Here is a 21,203-nt window from a genome sequence, read left to right on the forward strand (position 1 = left end):
GTGGGTGAAAACGAGTCCAGCTGAACTGCTCCATGGTCACCAACCTCAGACCCTACTTCATCTCCTCCTGCTGCAGGTTGGACCTCACGCCCTGCTCAGTGCTTCCCGATATTCATCTGGCTCCAAGGTGTGGGCTCACGGTTTCAGGTCCCGGCCCAGCTGGCTTAACGGGTCGTTATCCGGCCCCGTGGTCGACAACTGTTTGACGTATGCCTGGACGACAGGGTGGTTTCGCGTCACCGCAACCAACTGCATCTTTGTTACCTCGAGCAGCCGCAGCCCCAAACACCGGCTCCTCTCTCTCTCCCATTGCCGGCCCCTTCCTTGGGGCCTACGTTGATGCCCTCTCATCAGTTGGTGGATGATCTTCCCAGCGATAACCAGCAGACGCTGGCTGCTAGCCCCACACCGCCGCATACTTCGGACCCAGAGCATTTCCGGGACCTTCCCCTGAACCCATTTCCCGGCCCCTCTCTGGCGCCGCTTCGGTTGTACGACGCAGACGTCCCCGTGCTGCTTGCCCAGCCCGACGTCAACTTGCAACTGCCACTGCTACGGCGTTCCAGCCGCCTCACACATAAGGCGGTGCCATACTCTCCAGTGGCCGAGTTCCACTGCCTCCTTCATGAGGACTTAGCTGCAGATCAGCCTACAGCACCGGGCTATATTGGTACTCTCTCTCCCACGGTAACCCGTGCCGCACCAGCGTTTCCAAGGGGGGAAGGGTGTTATGCCAGAGCCAAGGCAGCCTCTGAGGACCGGCAACACATATTACGCTACAGAGGACGGCGTTGTCTATGTCCAAGGAGTACCAAAAGCACCAGGGTAAACATCGGCTATTTACATATAAGATAATGGAAACAGACATTCCGAGAACTACTTCTTGCAGGGGGAGCTCGAGCCACAGCATGCTGGAAGTATCACTATGCCAAAACCTGATTGGCTGGAGACAGCTATTTAGGGGCTAGTACCAGCCACGAAGTTGAGTTCACTCTAGATGCCGACCTTGTGTACTTTGACCGTTGAAGATTCCATCTTCATCTCTGAACTGGACTCTTACTAGTGTGTGTGTGTGTGTGTGTGTGTGTGTGTGTGTGTGTGTGTGTGTGTGTGTGTGTGTGTTACCATGAACCTTTGTGGAAAATTAGAAGGGAACTTTTGCTTGCCTCAATTAGGAGACTTTTACTGGCATCGTTATTGTTACCTTTTCGTTTTGTTGTTCAGTCATCAGCCTTGTGAACTTACCTCAATAAAAGTTGTGAATTGTCAGTCATAACAGTTTTCACAGAGGTCTGAACTTTAGTTTATGTCACAACTGACAGTGGGAAACTGTACTTCCAAACTTTGAGAGTTTGTTGTTAAGTTTTGTAAATAAATGTGCGCTTAAATGAACTTTGCTTTCACATGTTTCTGTATTTTATTTTATTTTTTTTAAAAAGGAAAAGGAAACTGCAATTTATGTGAGACCACCTTTCACATATATGTGAATGTTATTCAATAAACATTTATTTGGTTTAAATTATAATCCTCTGTTTTCATTAACATCATTAATCCTATCGGATTTATCCAGCCATTTCGCATTTTATATATTATCGGCTAACAGTTTGAGATGGACAAGGGCAAGGTTGGCTTTGCTGAAGGAACTACTCTGGCAATTACATGATGTGGTTTAGAGGAAACACACAAAACCAAACCAGGACAGCTGGAGAGAGATTTAAGCATTTACTGTTGAATATTAGTCCAGTCTCTTATGTATCACAGCAATTTGCTTCATTTATACAGAAAATCATCGCATACATGGAACTATAACCAACAGAACACAGACAACAATATTAGTAAAAGGACTGATTGCTACTCACCATAAAGACGATATGCCGAGTTGCAGACACATACAACAAAAATACTGTTACATATTTAGCTTTCGGTCAAAGCTGTCCTCAGAAAAGAAAACACACACACACACACACACACACACACACACACACACACACACACACACACACAAGGAAGCACAGTAGAACACCAGCAGCACACATAACCGCCATGTCTGGCAGCTCGGACAAGAATGCAAGTGACATGTTGAGTGGTAATCTGGAGTGGGGTTGGGAAGCGGGTAGGATAGAAGGATGCAGATGGAGAGAGAGAAGAGCACTGTCTGGCGGAGCAAGCAGGAACTAAATGGAGGCATGAGAAGACTGTCAAGCACAGTGATTAGGAGACTTTAGTTCAATGAATATAGGAAAAATTTTAGTCGTAATTTCTATAGATGAGAGCACATAAACACAGTTTGACATAAATACAATGTAAGTAGCAATCATTCTTCTTGAACAATCTATGGTTTACCTATCTTCTTTTTGGTGTTTGTACCAGAAAAGTACTTTGCTTATTCTGAATTTTCTGCTTGGTTCCAATATCTAAGTCTACGATTAATTTCCACACTAGCCTAATTTTAACATCACACCTCACACATTATGGACTTAAGTTGCTGTAAAAAGGCTATATCATTTTACAAAATTGCATTACAGAATTTCTCTAATCTTGTACCAAAAATAAATTATATATGAAGTGCTTAGTGATATCCAAAACTGCTCACCATAAAGTGCGAATTATCAAATAACAAACAGAAATGACTTACTGTCATCAGACATGTAGCTAAAAGATACGCATGCTCCAAGATAAAGCTCCATTTCTACCTGTACTGATTTATATCCAAAATCCTATTGGCTATACAGCAGTCCTTGATGAATTCAGTGGAGAAAACTGCTTCATTTTGTAACAACAGCAAATTTTCAGGAGATGATAGGCAAATGCCATATGGTCCTCTTAAAGAAGCTACGCAGCCACCACCATGCTGGCAACAAAGAAAACACTACAATTAATAATAAAAGAAAAATTTATTAATGATTTGTTCATATGCATAAATACAAGATTTGTCTCTGCAGTTTCTTTTAATACAAATTGTTAAAAAAAAAAACACCTACATGCACATTGGTGTCCACAAGGGAAGGAGGTGGAGGGGGGGAGGAGTAAGCAACCCCCTCCCCTTCCATGGAGTACAAGATCTTTTTCCTTCATTACAAAACTCTCATACACTCCTAGAAGTGCTTTCCCGTGATTCCATTAAACCTTTCATTTAGTCAACTGTAGTACTACGTGGCTGACCACAGTAATTCAATATTATGTCTTTAGCAAACTCCTGTATAATGGCAATTTTAAAGTCTTGCTCCTTCCCTCACCTCAGATACATCTTGGAAGACACCCATGTACATGCAGTGAATGAAATAAACATAGAAATAGAAATATAACCTAACCAAGCACATCTACTGTAAGAAATTAAATATAAAAATAAGATTACTATTGTTTCTACCTTTCCTCACAATGCCCATCATGATCCACTTGCAAGTAACCTGCTCACAAACCACTGCCTGATCTAGGCTAACACACAAAATACCTCGGCCAAGAGTAGCTGTGAAAACCTGACTATTCCATGTGTCCCTAGACTGCTTCATATTTATTATTAATTTGCTGAAGTGTTCATTCCATACTGTAAGATTAGATTCTCTAATAATTCATATAAGTTCTCTGGCTAATAACTAATATATGTTTTCAAGTAGCAAAGTCACAACTACCATGACCATACTATAACTGAAACTACAAGTTTCCGACACACTGTTCTTGAAGTATACTTTAGTGATCAGCTATTACTGAACTCCTCAGATCCTTCATACGACACTCATGCTACTAGTTACTGTCTGTACAAAACCAATGACCTTTTGTTATGAAATCATGACAGAGTCAGTTAACTAACAGCCTAAATTTCACACTGTATTCAATAGTTTGCTATGCTCGCCAAAATACCACACAGTTCACTGGTTAGTACTTATTTGATATCTTCAAGTGGTTTCTGTATAATACACTTGCATTAATATAATACGTAGCAATAAAGGCAAGTTTAACTTCATCAACAGAAATTCTCAGAAATGTCATCCAAATTGGACATCAGTACACATGTACAATTCATACTGTCTGCAATCACATTGTTCCTCACCATAACACATTTTTTTTTTTTTCAGAATATTAATAAATCTCAATACTTTAGCCTGCACACTACAAATCTTCTAACTCTAGAATAGAAGAACATACTCTCCTCTAATTAGCACATCCCAGTTAAGACCAAAGACAGTTGTTTCTGTTTCTCATATAACTCCGTAAATCCCCTACCTGACAGATCACAAGACATACAAAATTTATGTCTACAGCCAAAATATATTCTCAAAAATGTTACCTGAAATTCAGCCTTTCAACTGAATTTATACTTGTCTTAAGGACAAGTGCAGAGGTGTAAGTACTGCCTGTTTTTATGTTATAGCTTCCACTCAGTCTATGTGATCCACTCCACTAATGTACAATCTTATGCACATGCTCTGACACTTTTAATCACTCATAAATTCAAGATTCAGTCTCCAAGTACACTACTCACTCACTTGACACACATTGTAATAGCATATGTCCTGTATACTGTTACCTGCACAGTAAATATTAAGTTACAAGTAAATTTTTGCATTTCAGAAACTATTAAAAATATCAATTTGAAATCGAAATGGTAAAACAATATTGCTATATAACATCGTTGTATAAAGTTTCATAAAACTTGGTTAATTGTAGTAAAATCATAGGTTGGTATGTAATTTAGTATCTGACACATGCATAGTGTGGGTACAGACCACATGGGATCTCCTCATACAGCATCTATACCCACTGGCCATACATCTTTACTCTACCTCCAGATCACTTGTTTGACAATCTCAAACTAGAACCGAAAAATGTCAGGATCAATATTATTATCTCTATTTGACTAACAAAAGCAAGAGCATGGCATTAATGAATAAAACTTACAGTACTGATACTCTTCAGTGGAAATCAGTTAGAATAATTAACAACTTGAAAACAAATGATTTTACAGAGAGTTTACAAAAGATCACCTGACAAAATTTATAATGAACCAAATGCTAACATACAATTTAATCTACACTATGTGATCAAAAGTATCCAGACACTTCCAAAAACATATGTTTTTCATATTAGGTGTAGTGTCCTGCCACCGAATGCCAGCTACTCCATATCAGCGACCTCAGTAGTCATTAGCATAGTTAGAGAGCAGAATGGGGCACTCCACGGAACTAACGGACGTCGAATGTGATCAGGTGATTGGGTGTCACTTGTGTCATGTGTCTGTTAGCGAGATTTCCACACTCCTAAACATCCCTATGTTCACTGTTTCCGATGTGATAGTGAAGTGGAAACATGAAGGGACACATACAGCACAAAGGCGTAAGGCCAACCTCATCTGTTGACTGCCAGAGACCACCAACATTTGAAGAGGGTCATAATGTGTAGTAGGCAGAAATCTATTCAGACCATCACATAGGAATTCCAAACAGCATCAGGATCCACTGCAAGTATTATGAAAGTTAGGCGGGAGGAGAGATAACTTGATTTTCATGATCAAGCAGCTAATCATAAGCCACACATCACACCAGTAAACACCAAACAATGCCTCGTTTGGTGTAAGAAGTGTAAACATTGTGTGGAGTGACGATACACAATATGGCGATCCGATGGCAGGGTGTGGGTATGGCGAATACTTGGTGAATGTCACCTGACAGCATGTGTAGTGCCATCAGTAAAATTCAGAGGCGGTGGTGTTATGGTGTGGTCATGTTTTTCATGGAGGGGGCTTGCACCCTTTGTTGTTTTGCATGGCATTATCACAGCACAGGCTTACATTGATGTTTTAAGCACCTTCTTGCTTCCCACTGTTGAAGAGCAAATCGGGGATGGTGATTGCATCTTTCAACACGATTGAGCACCTGTTCATAATCACGGCCTGTAGTGGGGTGGTTACATGACAATAACACCCCTGTAATGGACTGGTCTGCACAGAGTCCTGACCTGAATCCTATAGAACACCTTCAGGATGTTTTGGAAAGCTGACTTCATGCCAGGCCTCACCGTCCGACATCGATATCTCTCCTCAGTGCAGCACTCCATGACGAATGGGCTGCCACTCCCCAAGAAATCTTCCCGCACCTGATTGAATGTATGCTTGCGAGAGTGGGAGCTGTCATCAAGGTTAAGGGTGGACCAACACCAGATTGAAATCCAGCATTACTTATGGTGGGTGCCACAAACTTATAACATTTTCAGCCAGGTGTCCGGATACTTTTGATCACATAGTGTATTTGATGATAAAGTGATATTATTATTTGAAAATAGCTTTCAGCATAAGCTAATCAGAATGGGCATTAGACAGACATGTAAAAACCATGGATCACTAAAGGGTCTAAAGTACCTTGTGAAAGAGAAAGGACAATGTATCAGCTGACAAGTTAAGATCCTGCAGTAGTTGCACATTACAAAAACTACTCCAAATTACTAGGAAAAGTTATTAAAAATCAAGGAATCTGCACAGTATGTCAGAGATCAGTAATTCTGACAACAAAATTAAGGTTACGTGGAATGTAGTGAAACAAGAGACAGGACAACCAGCTACAGATCAAGTTAATATCACTACTAAATGGAATGTAAGGGCTATAAATGATGCGTCACAGGTAGAAAACATATTTAATACTCATTTCTTAAGTGTAGTAGCAAATATAGGGACAAACAGTTCAAGAGAAAAATCACAGCAATATGTTGAAAAGGCAACTCATAAAATTCAATCATATCAATATATCACTACATTCTCTTTCTGAAATTAAGAAAATTATACATTCTCTCAAAAATACAAGCTCATCTGGATTTGATGGTATTAACAGTAGAGTACTAAAGATTTGTCACCATATGTTTTTGAGAATAGCTTACAGGAGATGATATGGGATGTAATTTATATTAACCAAATGTTAACATAAAATTTGATTTAAATGATATGGGATGCAATTTATAGTAACCAAATGTTAACATAAAATTTGATTTCTTCCAAGATAAATTCATATCATTATTTGAGAACAGCTTTCCACATAAGCCAATCAGAAAGGACACTAAACAGCACTGTAAAAAACCTTGGATTACTAGAGGGATTGAAGTATCCTGTGAAAAGAAACGAGAAATGTATTTTTTGGCAAGAATTAGAAGGGATCCTGCAGTAGTTGCACACTACAAAAACTACTCGAAATTACTAAGAATGTTTGTTACAAAATCAAGAAACACGCACATCAGAAATCAGTACTTCCGACAACAGACTTAAGGCTATATGGAATGTAGTGAAATGAGAGACAGGAAAACCAGCCACAGAACAAGACAACATTATTATTGAACTGAAAGTAAGGGTTACAAACAATGAGTCACAGGCAGCAAATGCATTTAATAATCATTTCTTAAACATAGTAGAAAGCATAGGGACAAACAGTTCAAGAGCAAAATCACAGCAGTATGCTGAAAACTAACTTTCACAAAATTCAAACCTATGAATGTATCACCAATTTCTCTGTCTGAAATTAAGGAAATTATACATTGTCTCAAAAATAAATGCTTATCTGGTTTTGATGGTGTTTGCAATAGAGTACTAAAAATTTGTTCCCATGTAATAAGCACAGAATTATTTGAAATATGTAATGCATCACTAATTCAAGGCATTTTTCCAGAAATACTGAAATATGCCATTGTTAAACCCCTCTTTAAAAAAGGTGATAAGAAAGGTGTCAATAACTACTGACCTGTTTCATTGCTGACATCATTTTCCAAAATTTTTGAGAAGGTGGCATATTCTCAAATAGAATGTCCCCTTAGCAACAACGGTATCCTTAACAAATGACAGTTTGGGTTTCAGAAGGACTGCTCTACTGAGAATGCCATTTACACATCCACTCACAACATTTTAGAAGCATTAAATAATAAAATAGCACTATTCAGTATTTTCTGCAACTTCTCTAAGGCATATGACTGTGTGAATCACAGTATCCATCAAGATAAATTGATGTTTTATGGGATTGATGATACAGCCAAAATCTAACAAAGAGAATGTAGACAGTTGTACTTAGTAATTCAAGCAATCTAGTCTAGGGACATAATTCTAACTGGGGAGAAATCACGTATTGGGTTCTCCAAGATTCAGTCTTAGGCCCACTACTGGTCCTCAAATATGTAAATTATCTCCCATCCAGTAAAAAATGAGCAGAATTGGTTCGTTTTGCAGATGACACTAGTATTTTAATCAATCCAAGCATACTGCAGAAACAGATGAAACGGTAAACAAAGTTCTTAAAAGTATCAATGACTGATTTTCTGCAAATGGTCTCACCCTCCATTTTAAAAAGACACAACATATTCAGTTCTGCACATCTAGAGGTACTACAGCAATGATCAGTGTAACACATGATGAGGAGATAATAAACAGTTTGGAAACTTCAAAATTCAATGCCAACTTGGAATAACTCTTTTTGACATGGGCATCATAGAGTTCATTTAAAATATATATATAGAAGGAAACATTCCACGTAGGAAAAATATATCTAAAAACAAAGATGATGTGACTTACCAAATGAAAGTGCTGGCAGGTCGACAGACACACAAACAAACACAAACACAAACATACACACAAAATTCAAGCTTTTGCAACAAACTGTTGCTTCATCAGGAAAGAGGGAAAGAGAGGGAAAGACGAAAGGATGTGGGTTTTAAGGGAGAGGGTAAGGAATCATTCCAATCTCGGGAGAGGAAAGACTTACCTTAGGGGGGGAAAAAAAAAAAAAAGACGGGTATACACTCTCACACACACACACACACACACACACACACACACACACACACACACACATATCCATCCACACATATACAGACACAAGCAGACATATTTAAAGACAAAGGATTTGGGCAGAGATGTGTCAGTCGAGGCGGAAGTGCAGAGGCAAAGATGTTGTTGAATGACAGGTGAGGTACGAGTGGCGGCAACTTGACATTAGCGGAGATTGAGGCCTGGTGGGTAACGGGAAGAGAGGATATATTGAAGAGCAAGTTCCCATCTCCGGAGTTCGGATAGGTTGGTGTTGGTGGGAAGTATCCAGATAACCCGGACGGTGTAACACTGTGCCAAGATGTGCTGGCCGTGCACCAAGGCATGTTTAGCCACAGGGTGATCCTCATTACCAACAAACACTGTCTGCCCGTGTCCATTCATGCGAATGGACAGTTTGTTTCTGGTCATTCCCACATAGAATGCATCACAGTGTAGGCAGGTCAGTTGGTAAATCACGTGGGTGCTTTCACACGGGGCTCTGCCTTTGATCGTGTACACCTTCCGGGTTACAGGACTGGAGTAGGTGGTGGTGGGAGGGTGCATGGGACAGGTTTTACACCGGGGCGGTTACAAGGATAGGAGCCAGAGGGTAGGGAAGGTGGTTTGGGGATTTCATAGGGATGAACTAACAGGTTACAAAGGTTAGGTAGACGGCGGAATCATGAAGGATGGATCTCATTTCAGGGCAGGATTTGAGGAAGTCGTATCCCTGCTGGAGAGCCACATTCAGAGTCTGGTCCAGTCCCGGAAAGTATCCTGTCACAAGTGGGGCACTTTTGTGGTTCTTCTGTGGGAGGTTCTGGGTTTGAGGGGATGAGGAAGTGGCTCTGGTTATTTGCTTCTGTACCAGGTCGGGAGGGTAGTTACGGGATGCAAAAGCTGTTGTCAGGTTGTCGGTGTAATGGTTCAGGGATTCCGGACTGGAGCAGATTCGTTTGCCACGAAGACCTAGGCTGTAGTGAAGGGACCGTTTGATGTGGAATGGGTGGCAGCTGTCATAATGGAGGTACTGTTGCTTGTTGGTGGGTTTGATGTGGACGGACGTGTGAAGCTGGCCATTGGACAGATGGAGGTCAACATCAAGGAAAGTGGCGTGGGATTTGGAGTAGGACCAGGTGAATCTGATGGAACCAAAGGAGTTGAGGTTGGAGAGGAAATTCTGGAGTTCTTCTTCACTGTGAGTCCAGATCATGAAGATGTCATCAAAAATCTGTACCAAACTTTGGGTTGGCAGGCCTGGGTAACCAAGAAGGCTTCCTCTAGGCGACCCATGAATAGGTTGGCATACGAGGGGGCCTCCTGGTACCCATGGCTGTTCCCTTTAATTGTTGGTATGTCTGGCCTTCAAAAGTGAAGAAGTTGTGGGTCAGGATGAAGCTGGCTAAGGTAATGAGGAAAGAGGTTTTTGGTAGGGTGGCAGGTGATCGGCGTGAAAGGAAATGCTCCATCGCAGCGAGGCCCTGGACAAGTGGAATATTTGTGTATAAGGAAGTGGCATCAATGGTTACAAGGATGGTTTCCGGGGGTAACAGATTGGGTAAGGATTCCAGGCGTTCGAGAAAGTGGTTGGTGTCTTTGATGAAGGATGGGAGAATGCATGTAATGGGTTGAAGGTGTTGATCTACGTTAGGCAGAGATACGTTCTGTGAGGGCTTGGTAACTAGCTACAATGGGGCGGCCGGGATGATTGGGTTTGTGAATTTTAGGAAGAAGGTAGAAGGTAGGGGTGTGGGGTGTCGGTGGGGTCAGGAGGTTGATGGAGTCAGGTGAAAGGTTTTGCAGGGGGCCTAAGGTTCTGAGGATTCCTTGAAGCTCCGCCTGGACATCGGTAATGGGATTACCTTGGCAAACTTTGTTTGTGGTATTGTCTGAAAGCTGACGCAGTCCCTCAGCCACCTACTCCCGACGATCAAGTACCATGGTCGTGGAACCCTTGTCCGCCGGAAGAATGACGATGGATCGGTCAGCCTTCAGATCACGGATAGCCTGGGCTTCAGCAGTGGTGATGTTGGGAGTAGGATTAAGGTTTTTTAAAGAAGGACTGAGATGCAAGGCTGGAAGTCAGAAATTCCGGGAAGGTTTGGAGAGGAGGTGGGTCCCGCTGCGACGGAGGACGGAACTGTTTCAGGCAGGGTTCAATTTGGATAGTGTCCTGGAGAGTTGGATCATTAGGAGTAGGATTAGGATCATTTTTCTTTGTGGCAAAGTGATATTTCCAGCAGAGAGTACAAGAGTAGGACAGTAAATCTTTGACGAGGACTGTTTGGTTGAATCTGGGAGTGGGGCTGAAGGTGAGGCCTTTGGATAGGACAGAGGTTTCGGATTGGGAGAGAGGTTTGAAGGAAAGGTTAACTACTGAATTAGGGTGTTGTGGTTCCAGATTGTGTTGATTGGAATTTTGAGGTTTTGGTGGGAGTGGAGCTGGAAGTGGGAGATTGAGTAGATGGGAGAGACTGGGTTTGTGTGCAATGAGAGGAGGTTGAGGTTTGCTGGAAAGGTTGTGAAGGGTGAGTGAGTTGCCTTTCCGGAGGTGGGAAACCAGGAGAGTGGATAGTTTTTTGAGGTGGAGGGTGGCATGCTGTTCTAATTTGCGGTTGGCCTATAGGAGGATGCTCTGAACAGCCGGTGTGGATGTGGGAGAGGAAAGATTAAGAACTTTTATTAAGGATAGGAGTTGACGGGTGTGTTCATTGGCTAAGTTGATGTGTAGGTGAAGGATTAGGTGGGTGAGGGCAATGGATTGTTCAGTTTGGAACTGGTATAGGGACTGATGGAAAGAAGGGTTGCAGACAGAGATGGGAACTTTAAGTGTGAGGCCTTTGGGGGTAATGCCAAATGTTAGACAAGCCTGAGAAAATAGAATATGGGAGCGTAATCTGGCTAGGGCGAAGGCATGTTTGCGGAGGGAATGTAAATAAAACTTAATGGGGTCGTTGTGGGGGTGTTGTGAGGGTGACATGGTATTAGAAGGTGGAAAGTGTAACATGAGGCTGAAATAAAAATGAAAATAAAAATATATGGGGAGAGATAAAGGTGAACTGGAAAGTAACTGGAGATCTGGTGTGAAAAAGGCGAAAAGGTGTTGGTTACAGCTGGGCTATGTTGGACTTGGGTTGGTAGACAACGATGTGCACAAAGGTTAGGTGGTTGTGTTGCCGCCAAAACACGTTAAAAGACGGAGAAATTCGGGAAAAATTTCGAAAAAACTGCGTGTAATGTATTAAAAGGAGTGGTTTTGTGGTGGCAGATTATGAAAATGAAGCTAACAATTGTGTGACGAAGAAATAATGACGTTAAAACTTGTGGGAAGCGGCTAAAAATTATCAGTGACGTGGGAAAAACGGAAATGGAAATAAAGCGAAAGTTATTAGAAATAGCCGAAATGGTTGTTTAAAAGGTGAAACGAACTGTTTGTGAACTAGAAACGGTGGATTTTATAGCAGCGGTAGTGTTGAAAGCGGCAAAAAAAAATTTTCGGTTATGGTTTGGAAGTCGGTTACGTATTATTGAGTATATATAGGCGGGATAAAATTGTATAGCAGATTACGGTAAAAAGGAGAAGGTGAATACAAAGTGAAACTACTGGCAAAAACACAAAGAGAAAATAAGATGACAGGAAAGATTTCGAAATGCAACAGTGACAATAACAAACGTAATTGTTGGGTGCAAATTAATGATATTCCCTCTATTATATTAATATCATTAATTTGAACCCAACAATTACGTTTGTTATTGTCACTATAGCATTTCGAAATCTTTCCTGTCGTCTTATTTTCTCTTTGTGTTTTTGCCAGTAGTTTCACTTTGTATTCACCTTCTCCTTTTTACCGTAATCTGCTATACAATTTTATCCCGCCTATAAATACTCAATAATACGTAACCGACTTCCAAACCGTAACCAAAAAAATTTTTTTGCAGCTTTCAACATTATCGCTGCTATGAAATCCACCGTTTCTAGTTCACAAACAGTTCCTTTCACCTTTTAAACAACCATTTCGGCTATTTCTAATAACTTTCGCTTTATTTCCATTTCCGTTTTTCCCACATCACTGATAATTTTTAGCCGCTTCCCACAGGTTTTAACGTCATTATTTATTCGTCAGACAATTGTTAGCCTCATTTTCATAATCTGCCACCACAAAACCACTCCTTTTAATACATTACACGCAGTTTTTTCGAAATTTTCCCGAATTTCTCCGTCCTTTAACGTGTTTTGGCGGCAACACAACCACCTAACCTTTGTGCACATCGTTGTCTACCAACCCAAGTCCAACATACCCCAGCTGTAACCAACACCTTTTCGCCTTTTTCACACCAGATCTCCAGTTACTTTCCAGTTCACCTTTATCTTTCCCCGTATATTTTTATTTTCATTTTCATTTCAGCCTCATATTACACTTTCCACCTTCTAATAGCATGTCACCCTCACAACACCCCCACAACGACCCCATTAAGTTTTATTTACATTCCCTCTGCAAACATGCCTTCGCCCTAGCCAGATTATGCTCCCATATTCTATTTTCTCAGGCTTGTCTAACATTTGGCATTACCCCCAAAGGCCTCACACTTAAAGTTCCCATTTCTGGCTGCAACCCTTCTTTCCATCAGTCCCTATACCAGTTCCAAACTGAACAATCCATCGCCCTCACCCACCTAATCCTTCACCTACACATCAACTTAGCCAATGAACACACCCGTCAACTCCTATCCTTAATAAAAGTTCTTAATCTTTCCTCTCCCACATCCACACCGGCTGTTCAAAGCATCCTCCTACAGGCCAACCGCAAATTAGAACAGCATGCCACCCTCCACCTCAAAAAACTATCCAATCTCCTGGTTTCCCACCTCCGGAAAGGCAACTCACTCACCCTTCACAACCTTTCCAGCAAACCTCAACCTCCTCTCATTGCACACAAACCCAGTCTCTCCCATCTACTCAATCTCCCACTTCCAGCTCCACTCCCACCAAAACCTCAAAATTCCAATCAACACAATCTGGAACCACAACACCCTAATTCAGTAGTTAACCTTTCCTCCAAACCTCTCTCCCAATCCGAAACCTCTGTCCTATCCAAAGGCCTCACCTTCAGCCCCACTCCCAGATTCAACCAAACAGCCCTCATCAAAGATTTACTGTCCTACTCTCGTACTCTCTGCTGGAAATATCACTTTGCCACAAAGAAAAATGATCCTAATCCTACTCCTAATGATCCAACTCTCCAGGACACTATCCAAATTGAACCCTGCCTGAAACAGTTCCGTCCTCCGTTGCAGCGGGACCCACCTCCTCTTCCTCTAAATCACCCTCTCCAAACCTTCCCGGAATTTCTGACTTCCAGCCTTGCATCCCAATCCTTCTTAAAAAACCTTAATCCTACTCCCAACATCACCACTGCTGAAGCCCTGGCTATCCGTGATCTGAAGGCTGACCGATCCATCGTCATTCTTCTGGCGGACAAGGGTTCCACGACCGTGGTACTTGATCGTCAGGAGTATGTGGCTGAGGGACTGCGTCAGCTTTCAGACAACACCACATACAAAGTTTGCCAAGGTAACCCCATTCCCGATGTCCAGGCGGAGCTTCAAGGAATCCTCAGAACCTTAGGCCCCCTGCAAAATCGTTCACCTGACTCCATCAACCTCCTGACCCCACCGACACCCCGCACCCCTACCTTCTACCTTCTTCCTAAAATTCACAAACCCAAAAATCCAGGCCGCCCCATTGTAGCTGGTTACCAAGCCCCCACAGAACGTATCTCTGCCTACGTAGATCAACACCTTCAACTCATTACATGCAGTCTCCCATCCTTCATCAAAGACACCAACCACTTTCTCGAACACCTGGAATCCTTACCCAATCTGTTACCCCCGGAAACCATCCTTGTAACCATTGATGCCACTTCTTTATACACCAATATTCCGCACATCCAGGGTCTCGCTGCGATGAAGCATTTCCTTTCACGCCGATCACCTGCCACCCTACCAAAAACCTCTTTCCTCATTACCTTAGCCAGCTTCATCCTGACCCACAACTTCTTCACTTTTGAAGGCCAGACATACCAACAATTAAAGGGAACAGCCATGGGTACCAGGAGGCCCCCTCGTATGCCAACCTATTCATGGGTCGCCTAGAGGAAGCCTTCTTGGTTACCCAGGCCTGCCAACCCAAAGTTTGGTACAGATTTTTGATGACATCTTCATGATCTGGACTCACAGTGAAGAAGAACTCCAGAATTTCCTCTCCAACCTCAACTCCTTTGGTTCCATCAGATTCACCTGGTCCTACTCCAAATCCCACGCCACTTTCCTTGATGTTGACCTCCATCTGTCCAATGGCCAGCTTCACACGTCCGTCCACATCAAACCCACCAACAAGCAACAGTACCTCCATTATGACAGCTGCCACCCATTCCACATCAAACGGTCCCTTCCCTACAGCCTAGGTCTTCGTTACTAACGAATCTGCTCCAGTCCGGAATCCCTGAACCATTACACCGACAACCTGACAACAGCTTTTGCATCCCGTAACTACCCTCCCGACCTGGTACAGAAGCAAATAACCAGAGCCACTTCCTCATCCCCTCAAACCCAGAACCTCCCACAGAAGAACCACAAAAGTGCCCCACTTGTGACAGGATACTTTCCGGGACTGGACCAGACTCTGAATGTGGCTCTCCAGCAGGGATACGACTTCCTCAAATCCTGCCCTGAAATGAGATCCATCCTTCATGAAATCCTCCCCACTCCACCAAGAGTGTCTTTCCGCCGCCCACCTAAACTTTGTAACCTGTTAGTTCATCCCTATGAAATCCCCAAACCACCTTCCCTACCCTCTGGCTCTTATCCTTGTAACCGCCCCGGTTTAAAACCTGTCCCATGCACCCTCCCACCACCACCTACTCAAGTCCTGTAACCCGGAAGGTGTACACGATCAAAGGCAGAGCCACGTGTGAAAGCACCCACGTGATTTACCAACTGATCTGCCTACACTGTGATGCATTCTATGTGGGAATGACCAGCAACAAACTGTCCATTCGCATGAATGGACACGGGCAGACAGTGTTTGTTGTTAATGAGGATCACCATGTGGCTAAACATGCCTTGGTGTACAGCCAGCACATCTTGGCACAGTGTTACACAGTCCGGGTTATCTGGATACTTCCCACCAACACCAACCTATCCGAACTCCGGAGATGGGAACTTGCTCTTCAATATATCCTCTATTCCCGTTACCCACCAGGCCTCAATCTCCGCTAATTTCAAGTTGCCGCCACTCATACCTCACCTGTCATTCAACAACATCTTTGCCTCTGCACTTCCGCCTCGAATGACACATCTCTGCCCAAACTCATTGTCTTTAAATATGTCTGCTTGTGTCTGTATATGTGTGGATGGATGTGTTTGTGTGTGCGCGAGTGTATACCCGTCTTCCCCCCCCCCTCACCCCCCCCCCAGGTAAGTCTTTCCTCTCCCGGGATTGGAATGACTCCTTACCCTCTCCTTTAAAACCCACATCCTTTCGTCTTTCCCTCTCCTTCCCTCTTTCCTGATGAGGCAACAGTTTGTTGCGAAAGCTTGAATTTTGTGTGTATGTTTGTGTTTGTTTGTGTGTCTATCGACCTGCCAGCACTTTCGTTTGGTAAGTCACATCATCTTTGATATATATATATATTAACTGCAGATATTGCTACCAACCTTGCATCAACATTCACTTGTATATTTTCTTTTGTTTTATACATTAATGAAATATAATGATACATACTTAATACAAAATTTGCTTGTTGTTTTTTTATGTGATGTTTGATATTACACAGTTGGTGAGTACCACTGAGCTCATTTTATACCATAGGTTAATCACAGAGCATAGCACCTTTCATTCACTTTCATCACCTTCCCCACAACAGTTTTATGTATTGGGTAGGTGCATAAGTTTGTAGCACTCTTCCATAAATTTAATAAACACAACAGATACACATAACAGAGATTTTAGTCATCAATAATATGTTCTACTTCACTATTTAGAATAGTCTGCCAACGCTGGCGTAACTTTTTGATTCTGAAATTGTAGAAATCGCATGGGTTTCATGCGAAGAACTTGTCGAGGCATGTCCAGAGCACATTTTCATCCAAAAAGAAAGTTCCTTAATTGTTTGCTAGAGAGTGGAAAATTGTGTATGCAAGACATCTCAGTTGTCGACAATATCAGCAGTGATGGTTACACCTCGGGGAAGCAATTCGTAGTAAACCACACTGTCACTGTTCCACCAGACACATAACATTATCTTTTGTCGCTCGATGCAGATCCTTGTATGGAGAGTTGCTGCTTTGTTTGGGCTCAACTATTCCTTTTCTTCCTTATGTTAGTGTAAAGAAACCATTTCTCGTCACCAGTAATCATAGAGGAATAGGAATGGTCAGTGTTGTTCATGAGCCAATTGATGATGAGCAAGCAGAGATGGACATATGGCCATCCACTGACTTTTGTGATTTTGGTTAGAGCATGCCGTACCCAGACACCAGATATTTGAACCTTCACCGTTGCATGCAAATGTTGCACAATGGTGGAACGATCACAGTTCATCACATTTGCCAGTTCTTGAGTACTCATGTGGATCACTGTGAATTAATGTGTTTAAACAATCTTCATCAAACACTGAAGGTCTTCCTGAACACAAACAAGTCACTAATGTGATAAAAATCCTCTTTAAAATGAGAAAACTTTTTTCTTGCCATGCTACATCCAATGGCACCATCCTCATACATGGGCAAGTGTTTCTGGCTGCCTCTGCTGCTGTCGCCCATATACTGAACTCAAACTGAAGGATATATTGAAAATGTTCCAAATTCTCAATTTGGCACACTATTTTCTAGTGTCCACAGCTCCACTCACTATATCCAAATGACAATATGTAAAATTTAATAGCAACAGTAAACTACAAATAAATAAATAAACCCATAGTAACCAGAATACCAAAATGCAATACAAAAATGCTACAAGCTTAAGCACCAACCCAATAATTGGTGGATGCTGTGGTGTTCAAGTTACCTACATACGTCAACTGAAGACAAGGATACCAATTTTTGATTGTACTGTGCAGAATTTTTTAAGTAAGCTTGATTAACCTTCTTCTTTTTTTTTTTTGAATACTTGGCTGCTAGATTATAGTGCTGCGTTCCCACCCTAACTCCGGCTTCCAGCAGGTGTCTCATCAGTTACATACAGTTTTGTGTGCATGGGGGAGGGGAGGGGGGAGACATCATTTTTCTGAAACCAACATCTTGATCAACAGACTAGAGGCAGAATCCATTTGCAGGCAACTTCTGGAATACTGTTCAATTACCGCAATGGTGAAATCTTGTGCAGCACTTGGTTGCATCTAAAGACATGTAACAGGAAGTATTATTTCGTTCAACAGGTAAAGTTGGTTCAGAAACACAAAAAATTTGCAAACATATTTTTGCAGATTAAGTCAGTGAATTTACAGACAAACTAAGGAGTTATACTATCACCAAACAGATGCAAATGACCTCCCATTTGAGAGCATTTATTTGTGTGTAAATAACATGAACAGAATGATAAGGGTCATTATATATCTATTTCATAAAAATATTGGGTGACACAGAATAACAGGAATGTTTGAAATGAGTAGTGGCAGCCATGGGCAGGTGTCAGCACTGTGGGTTCGTAACAGTTGGCGAGCAAACAGTCCGCCCTTTCAGTAATCGTGAATCAGGGAACAGACAACAGTGTGCATTAGGCATAAAAATGTTTTGCAAAAGCAGTGATACGTAGCAGCACAGAGGGAGATTCGACATTTTTATAATTTAGGACGTCACGATGCCATTCCATCGAAACATGCAATAAAATGTTGGATTAATAGCTTTGAAGAGACTGGATCTGCCCTCAAGAAGAAACCAACAGGACGAGCAAGAAGTGTGCATTCTCCAGCGAACATTGATGTTGTACAGGAGTCTGTCTTACGGAGGCCGCGGCGTTCTATCCGTAAGCAAGCAGCATTGGTTGGAAAGTCCTGGGAGAGTGTTTGCAGAGTTCTTCATCTAGATTCAAAATTTCACCTTTACAAACTACAGAAGGTGGAACAACTGAAGGACAACGATTATTGGTTATTATTAAGATTCTGTCAACAAAAATAAACAATGATGATGAATTTCTAAACAAGTTGTGAATGTCACATGAGGCACATTTTAATCTCACAGGTTATGGAAATAAACAGAACTACTGTTACTGGGCAAACAAAAATCCTAATGACATTCATGAGCGCTCTTTATATGCTGGTAAATTGACAGTATGGTGTGGTGTTTCATCACATGGGATTATTGGACCATATTTCTTCGCAAATGAACAGGGAAACACAGCAACCGTCAGTGCCAATCGTTACATGGAAATGTTACGAACTTTTGTTACACCTGCACTGAACAACTTTGCAAATGTTCAAGAAGCCTGGTTTCAACAGGCTGGACTGACATCATACACTGCACGGCAATCATTGGCATATGTGCAAGAACTGTTTGGCAACCACATGATCTCATGATTCGGTAACATTCTCTGGCCCCCTAGGTCACCAGGTTTATCCGTTTGTGATTTTTTCTTGTGGGGCTACCTCAAGAGCAAAGTGTACATGACTCTACCAAGAACCATGGATGAGTTCAAACAGAGAATTCAGGATGCAATTCACAGTATCCCAGCTGAGGTGTTGCAGTGGTCAATGAGGAATCTCAACAGCAAATTTCACCAATGTATTCGTACAGGAGAATGGCATCTAAACGATGTAATTTAAAGAAAAAATGATAAATGCCATCACTGTTTCGTAAATGACGAAGTTGTAAGGTTTCAATTACTATGGATCCAATTTCTTTTCTGCATCACTTCTAGTTTCACTGGATTGTTGAAATGTTCCCGTTTTTCTGTTGCCGCCCTGTATAATAGTTGTCTGGCCCAAAACTCAATAAATGATGAAGATTTTGATATGACAGGATGTTAATATCTAATTCACTACAAGAATTTTCTTTATAATAAACTTTTCTAATACGTAATGCTTCTTATCTTGATATTGTATCAGTATATGTACTACATTAAGCAAATATAATAAAACTCTTCATTTTGTGTAAAATTACCACAGTGGAAAGTGGACAGAAACGGTTGTCCATTCTTATAAAAACACAATAAAACATTCTACACATATCACTCCCAGAAAATTAAATGCGTGCTGCTAAATTGATATTTTGTCTTCTTCTCCTGTAGAGGCAGTGAGCTAAATGACTCGCAGGGCAACTAGTACAGGAATTCACTGGAGAACCGCAATTCTGTCACTTGTAAAAAAAAAAAAAAAAAAAAAAAAAAAAAAAAAAAAAAAAAAAAAAAAAAACTGTAAATAAAATGTTTGAAACTGTTTGTTACCTTTTCACCTGGCCAAACATAAAAATGATAAACATTGCATAACTACTGGAATTATCAGAAAAATTAAGTTGGCTATCCTACTACCGCTGTAACACTAATACAAGTAGTTCAACTGTTAAAATCAATGCTTGACTTCGGCTTTAAATAAGAAAAATCATAAATTTCAGTTCCATTTCGTCTAGTGAGTATCGACAGAAACTCTGCTTTTTGCCCTCCGTCACATGACTTACATGTTAGTTTCAAACCTGAACACTGCAGAGAGAGTAAAATGCATGGTCTGTATTTATCTATTGTCTCAGAGTTGTTTGTACCTAACATTTATAGGCGGCATCATGGATCAAAGCTAATGCCCAGTGCCAAAGAGTTAACTATTTCCCAGTAAAAGTGTCTAAGCTACTGCGAGGACCTCCTGCACAAACTCAACGCAGTGTGTCACAACAAAGCCTTTGAATTTATCAACTCTGCTAGAGTTTGTAATATAATGTAACAGATCAAGACTCACCGACTGAATAACACAATACACACAATTGAGACACATCAAAACACCCTTGTAGATTTAATTTTTTGTATCTAATCTTTCAGTTCCTTTGTTTCTTCATAATATAACATTAGTGTCATTCAATTATGCTCATTTTTCTGCAGTTTTCTTTTATTTATACTCTCTCGTCTACAAATGAAATACCTGACCAAATCAAATAGGGACACACAAAAAAACTGTTTTGTTAAAATAACATAATACACGAAATTTTCATAAAAACTTACTTTTTTTTAAATTACAGTTACTGGTAGAATGTTCATACTAATTAATATTTTAATTCTTGTGGGCAAATGTTGCTGTCCAAAGTAAATAAGAAAAACTGAAATAAGTTAAATGTAAAAAGTCTGATAATTTCATCCAAATGGGAAAATGTCGATGAAACATTGCCATTGTAATTTTTTTTAATTTAAAATACCACATAAATCATGCTGTGAATCCCTTAGTGAAATTAC

At 41.2% G+C, this 21,203-nt stretch overlaps 1 protein-coding gene across 6 annotated transcripts in view; it reads right to left on the reverse strand.

The window, feature by feature from the left end:
• Positions 1 to 21,203, reverse strand: part of LOC126471670 (telomeric repeat-binding factor 2-interacting protein 1-like) — a 196,281-nt gene that overhangs the window by 163,027 nt on the left and 12,051 nt on the right. For all 6 annotated transcript variants that reach the window (XR_007586363.1, XR_007586364.1, XM_050099880.1 and 3 more), the window contains exon 2: positions 2,694 to 2,851. Coding sequence is in view for 4 of the 6 variants with exons in the window: in XM_050099880.1 (XP_049955837.1) it covers positions 2,694 to 2,851 (158 nt within the window). In the remaining 2 variants the exon portion in view is untranslated. The remainder of the gene's footprint in view (positions 1 to 2,693; positions 2,852 to 21,203) is intronic.

This window comes from Schistocerca serialis, chromosome 1, assembly GCF_023864345.2.
Source record: "Schistocerca serialis cubense isolate TAMUIC-IGC-003099 chromosome 1, iqSchSeri2.2, whole genome shotgun sequence".
In the NCBI taxonomy this organism is placed as follows: Eukaryota; Metazoa; Arthropoda; class Insecta; order Orthoptera; family Acrididae; genus Schistocerca; species Schistocerca serialis.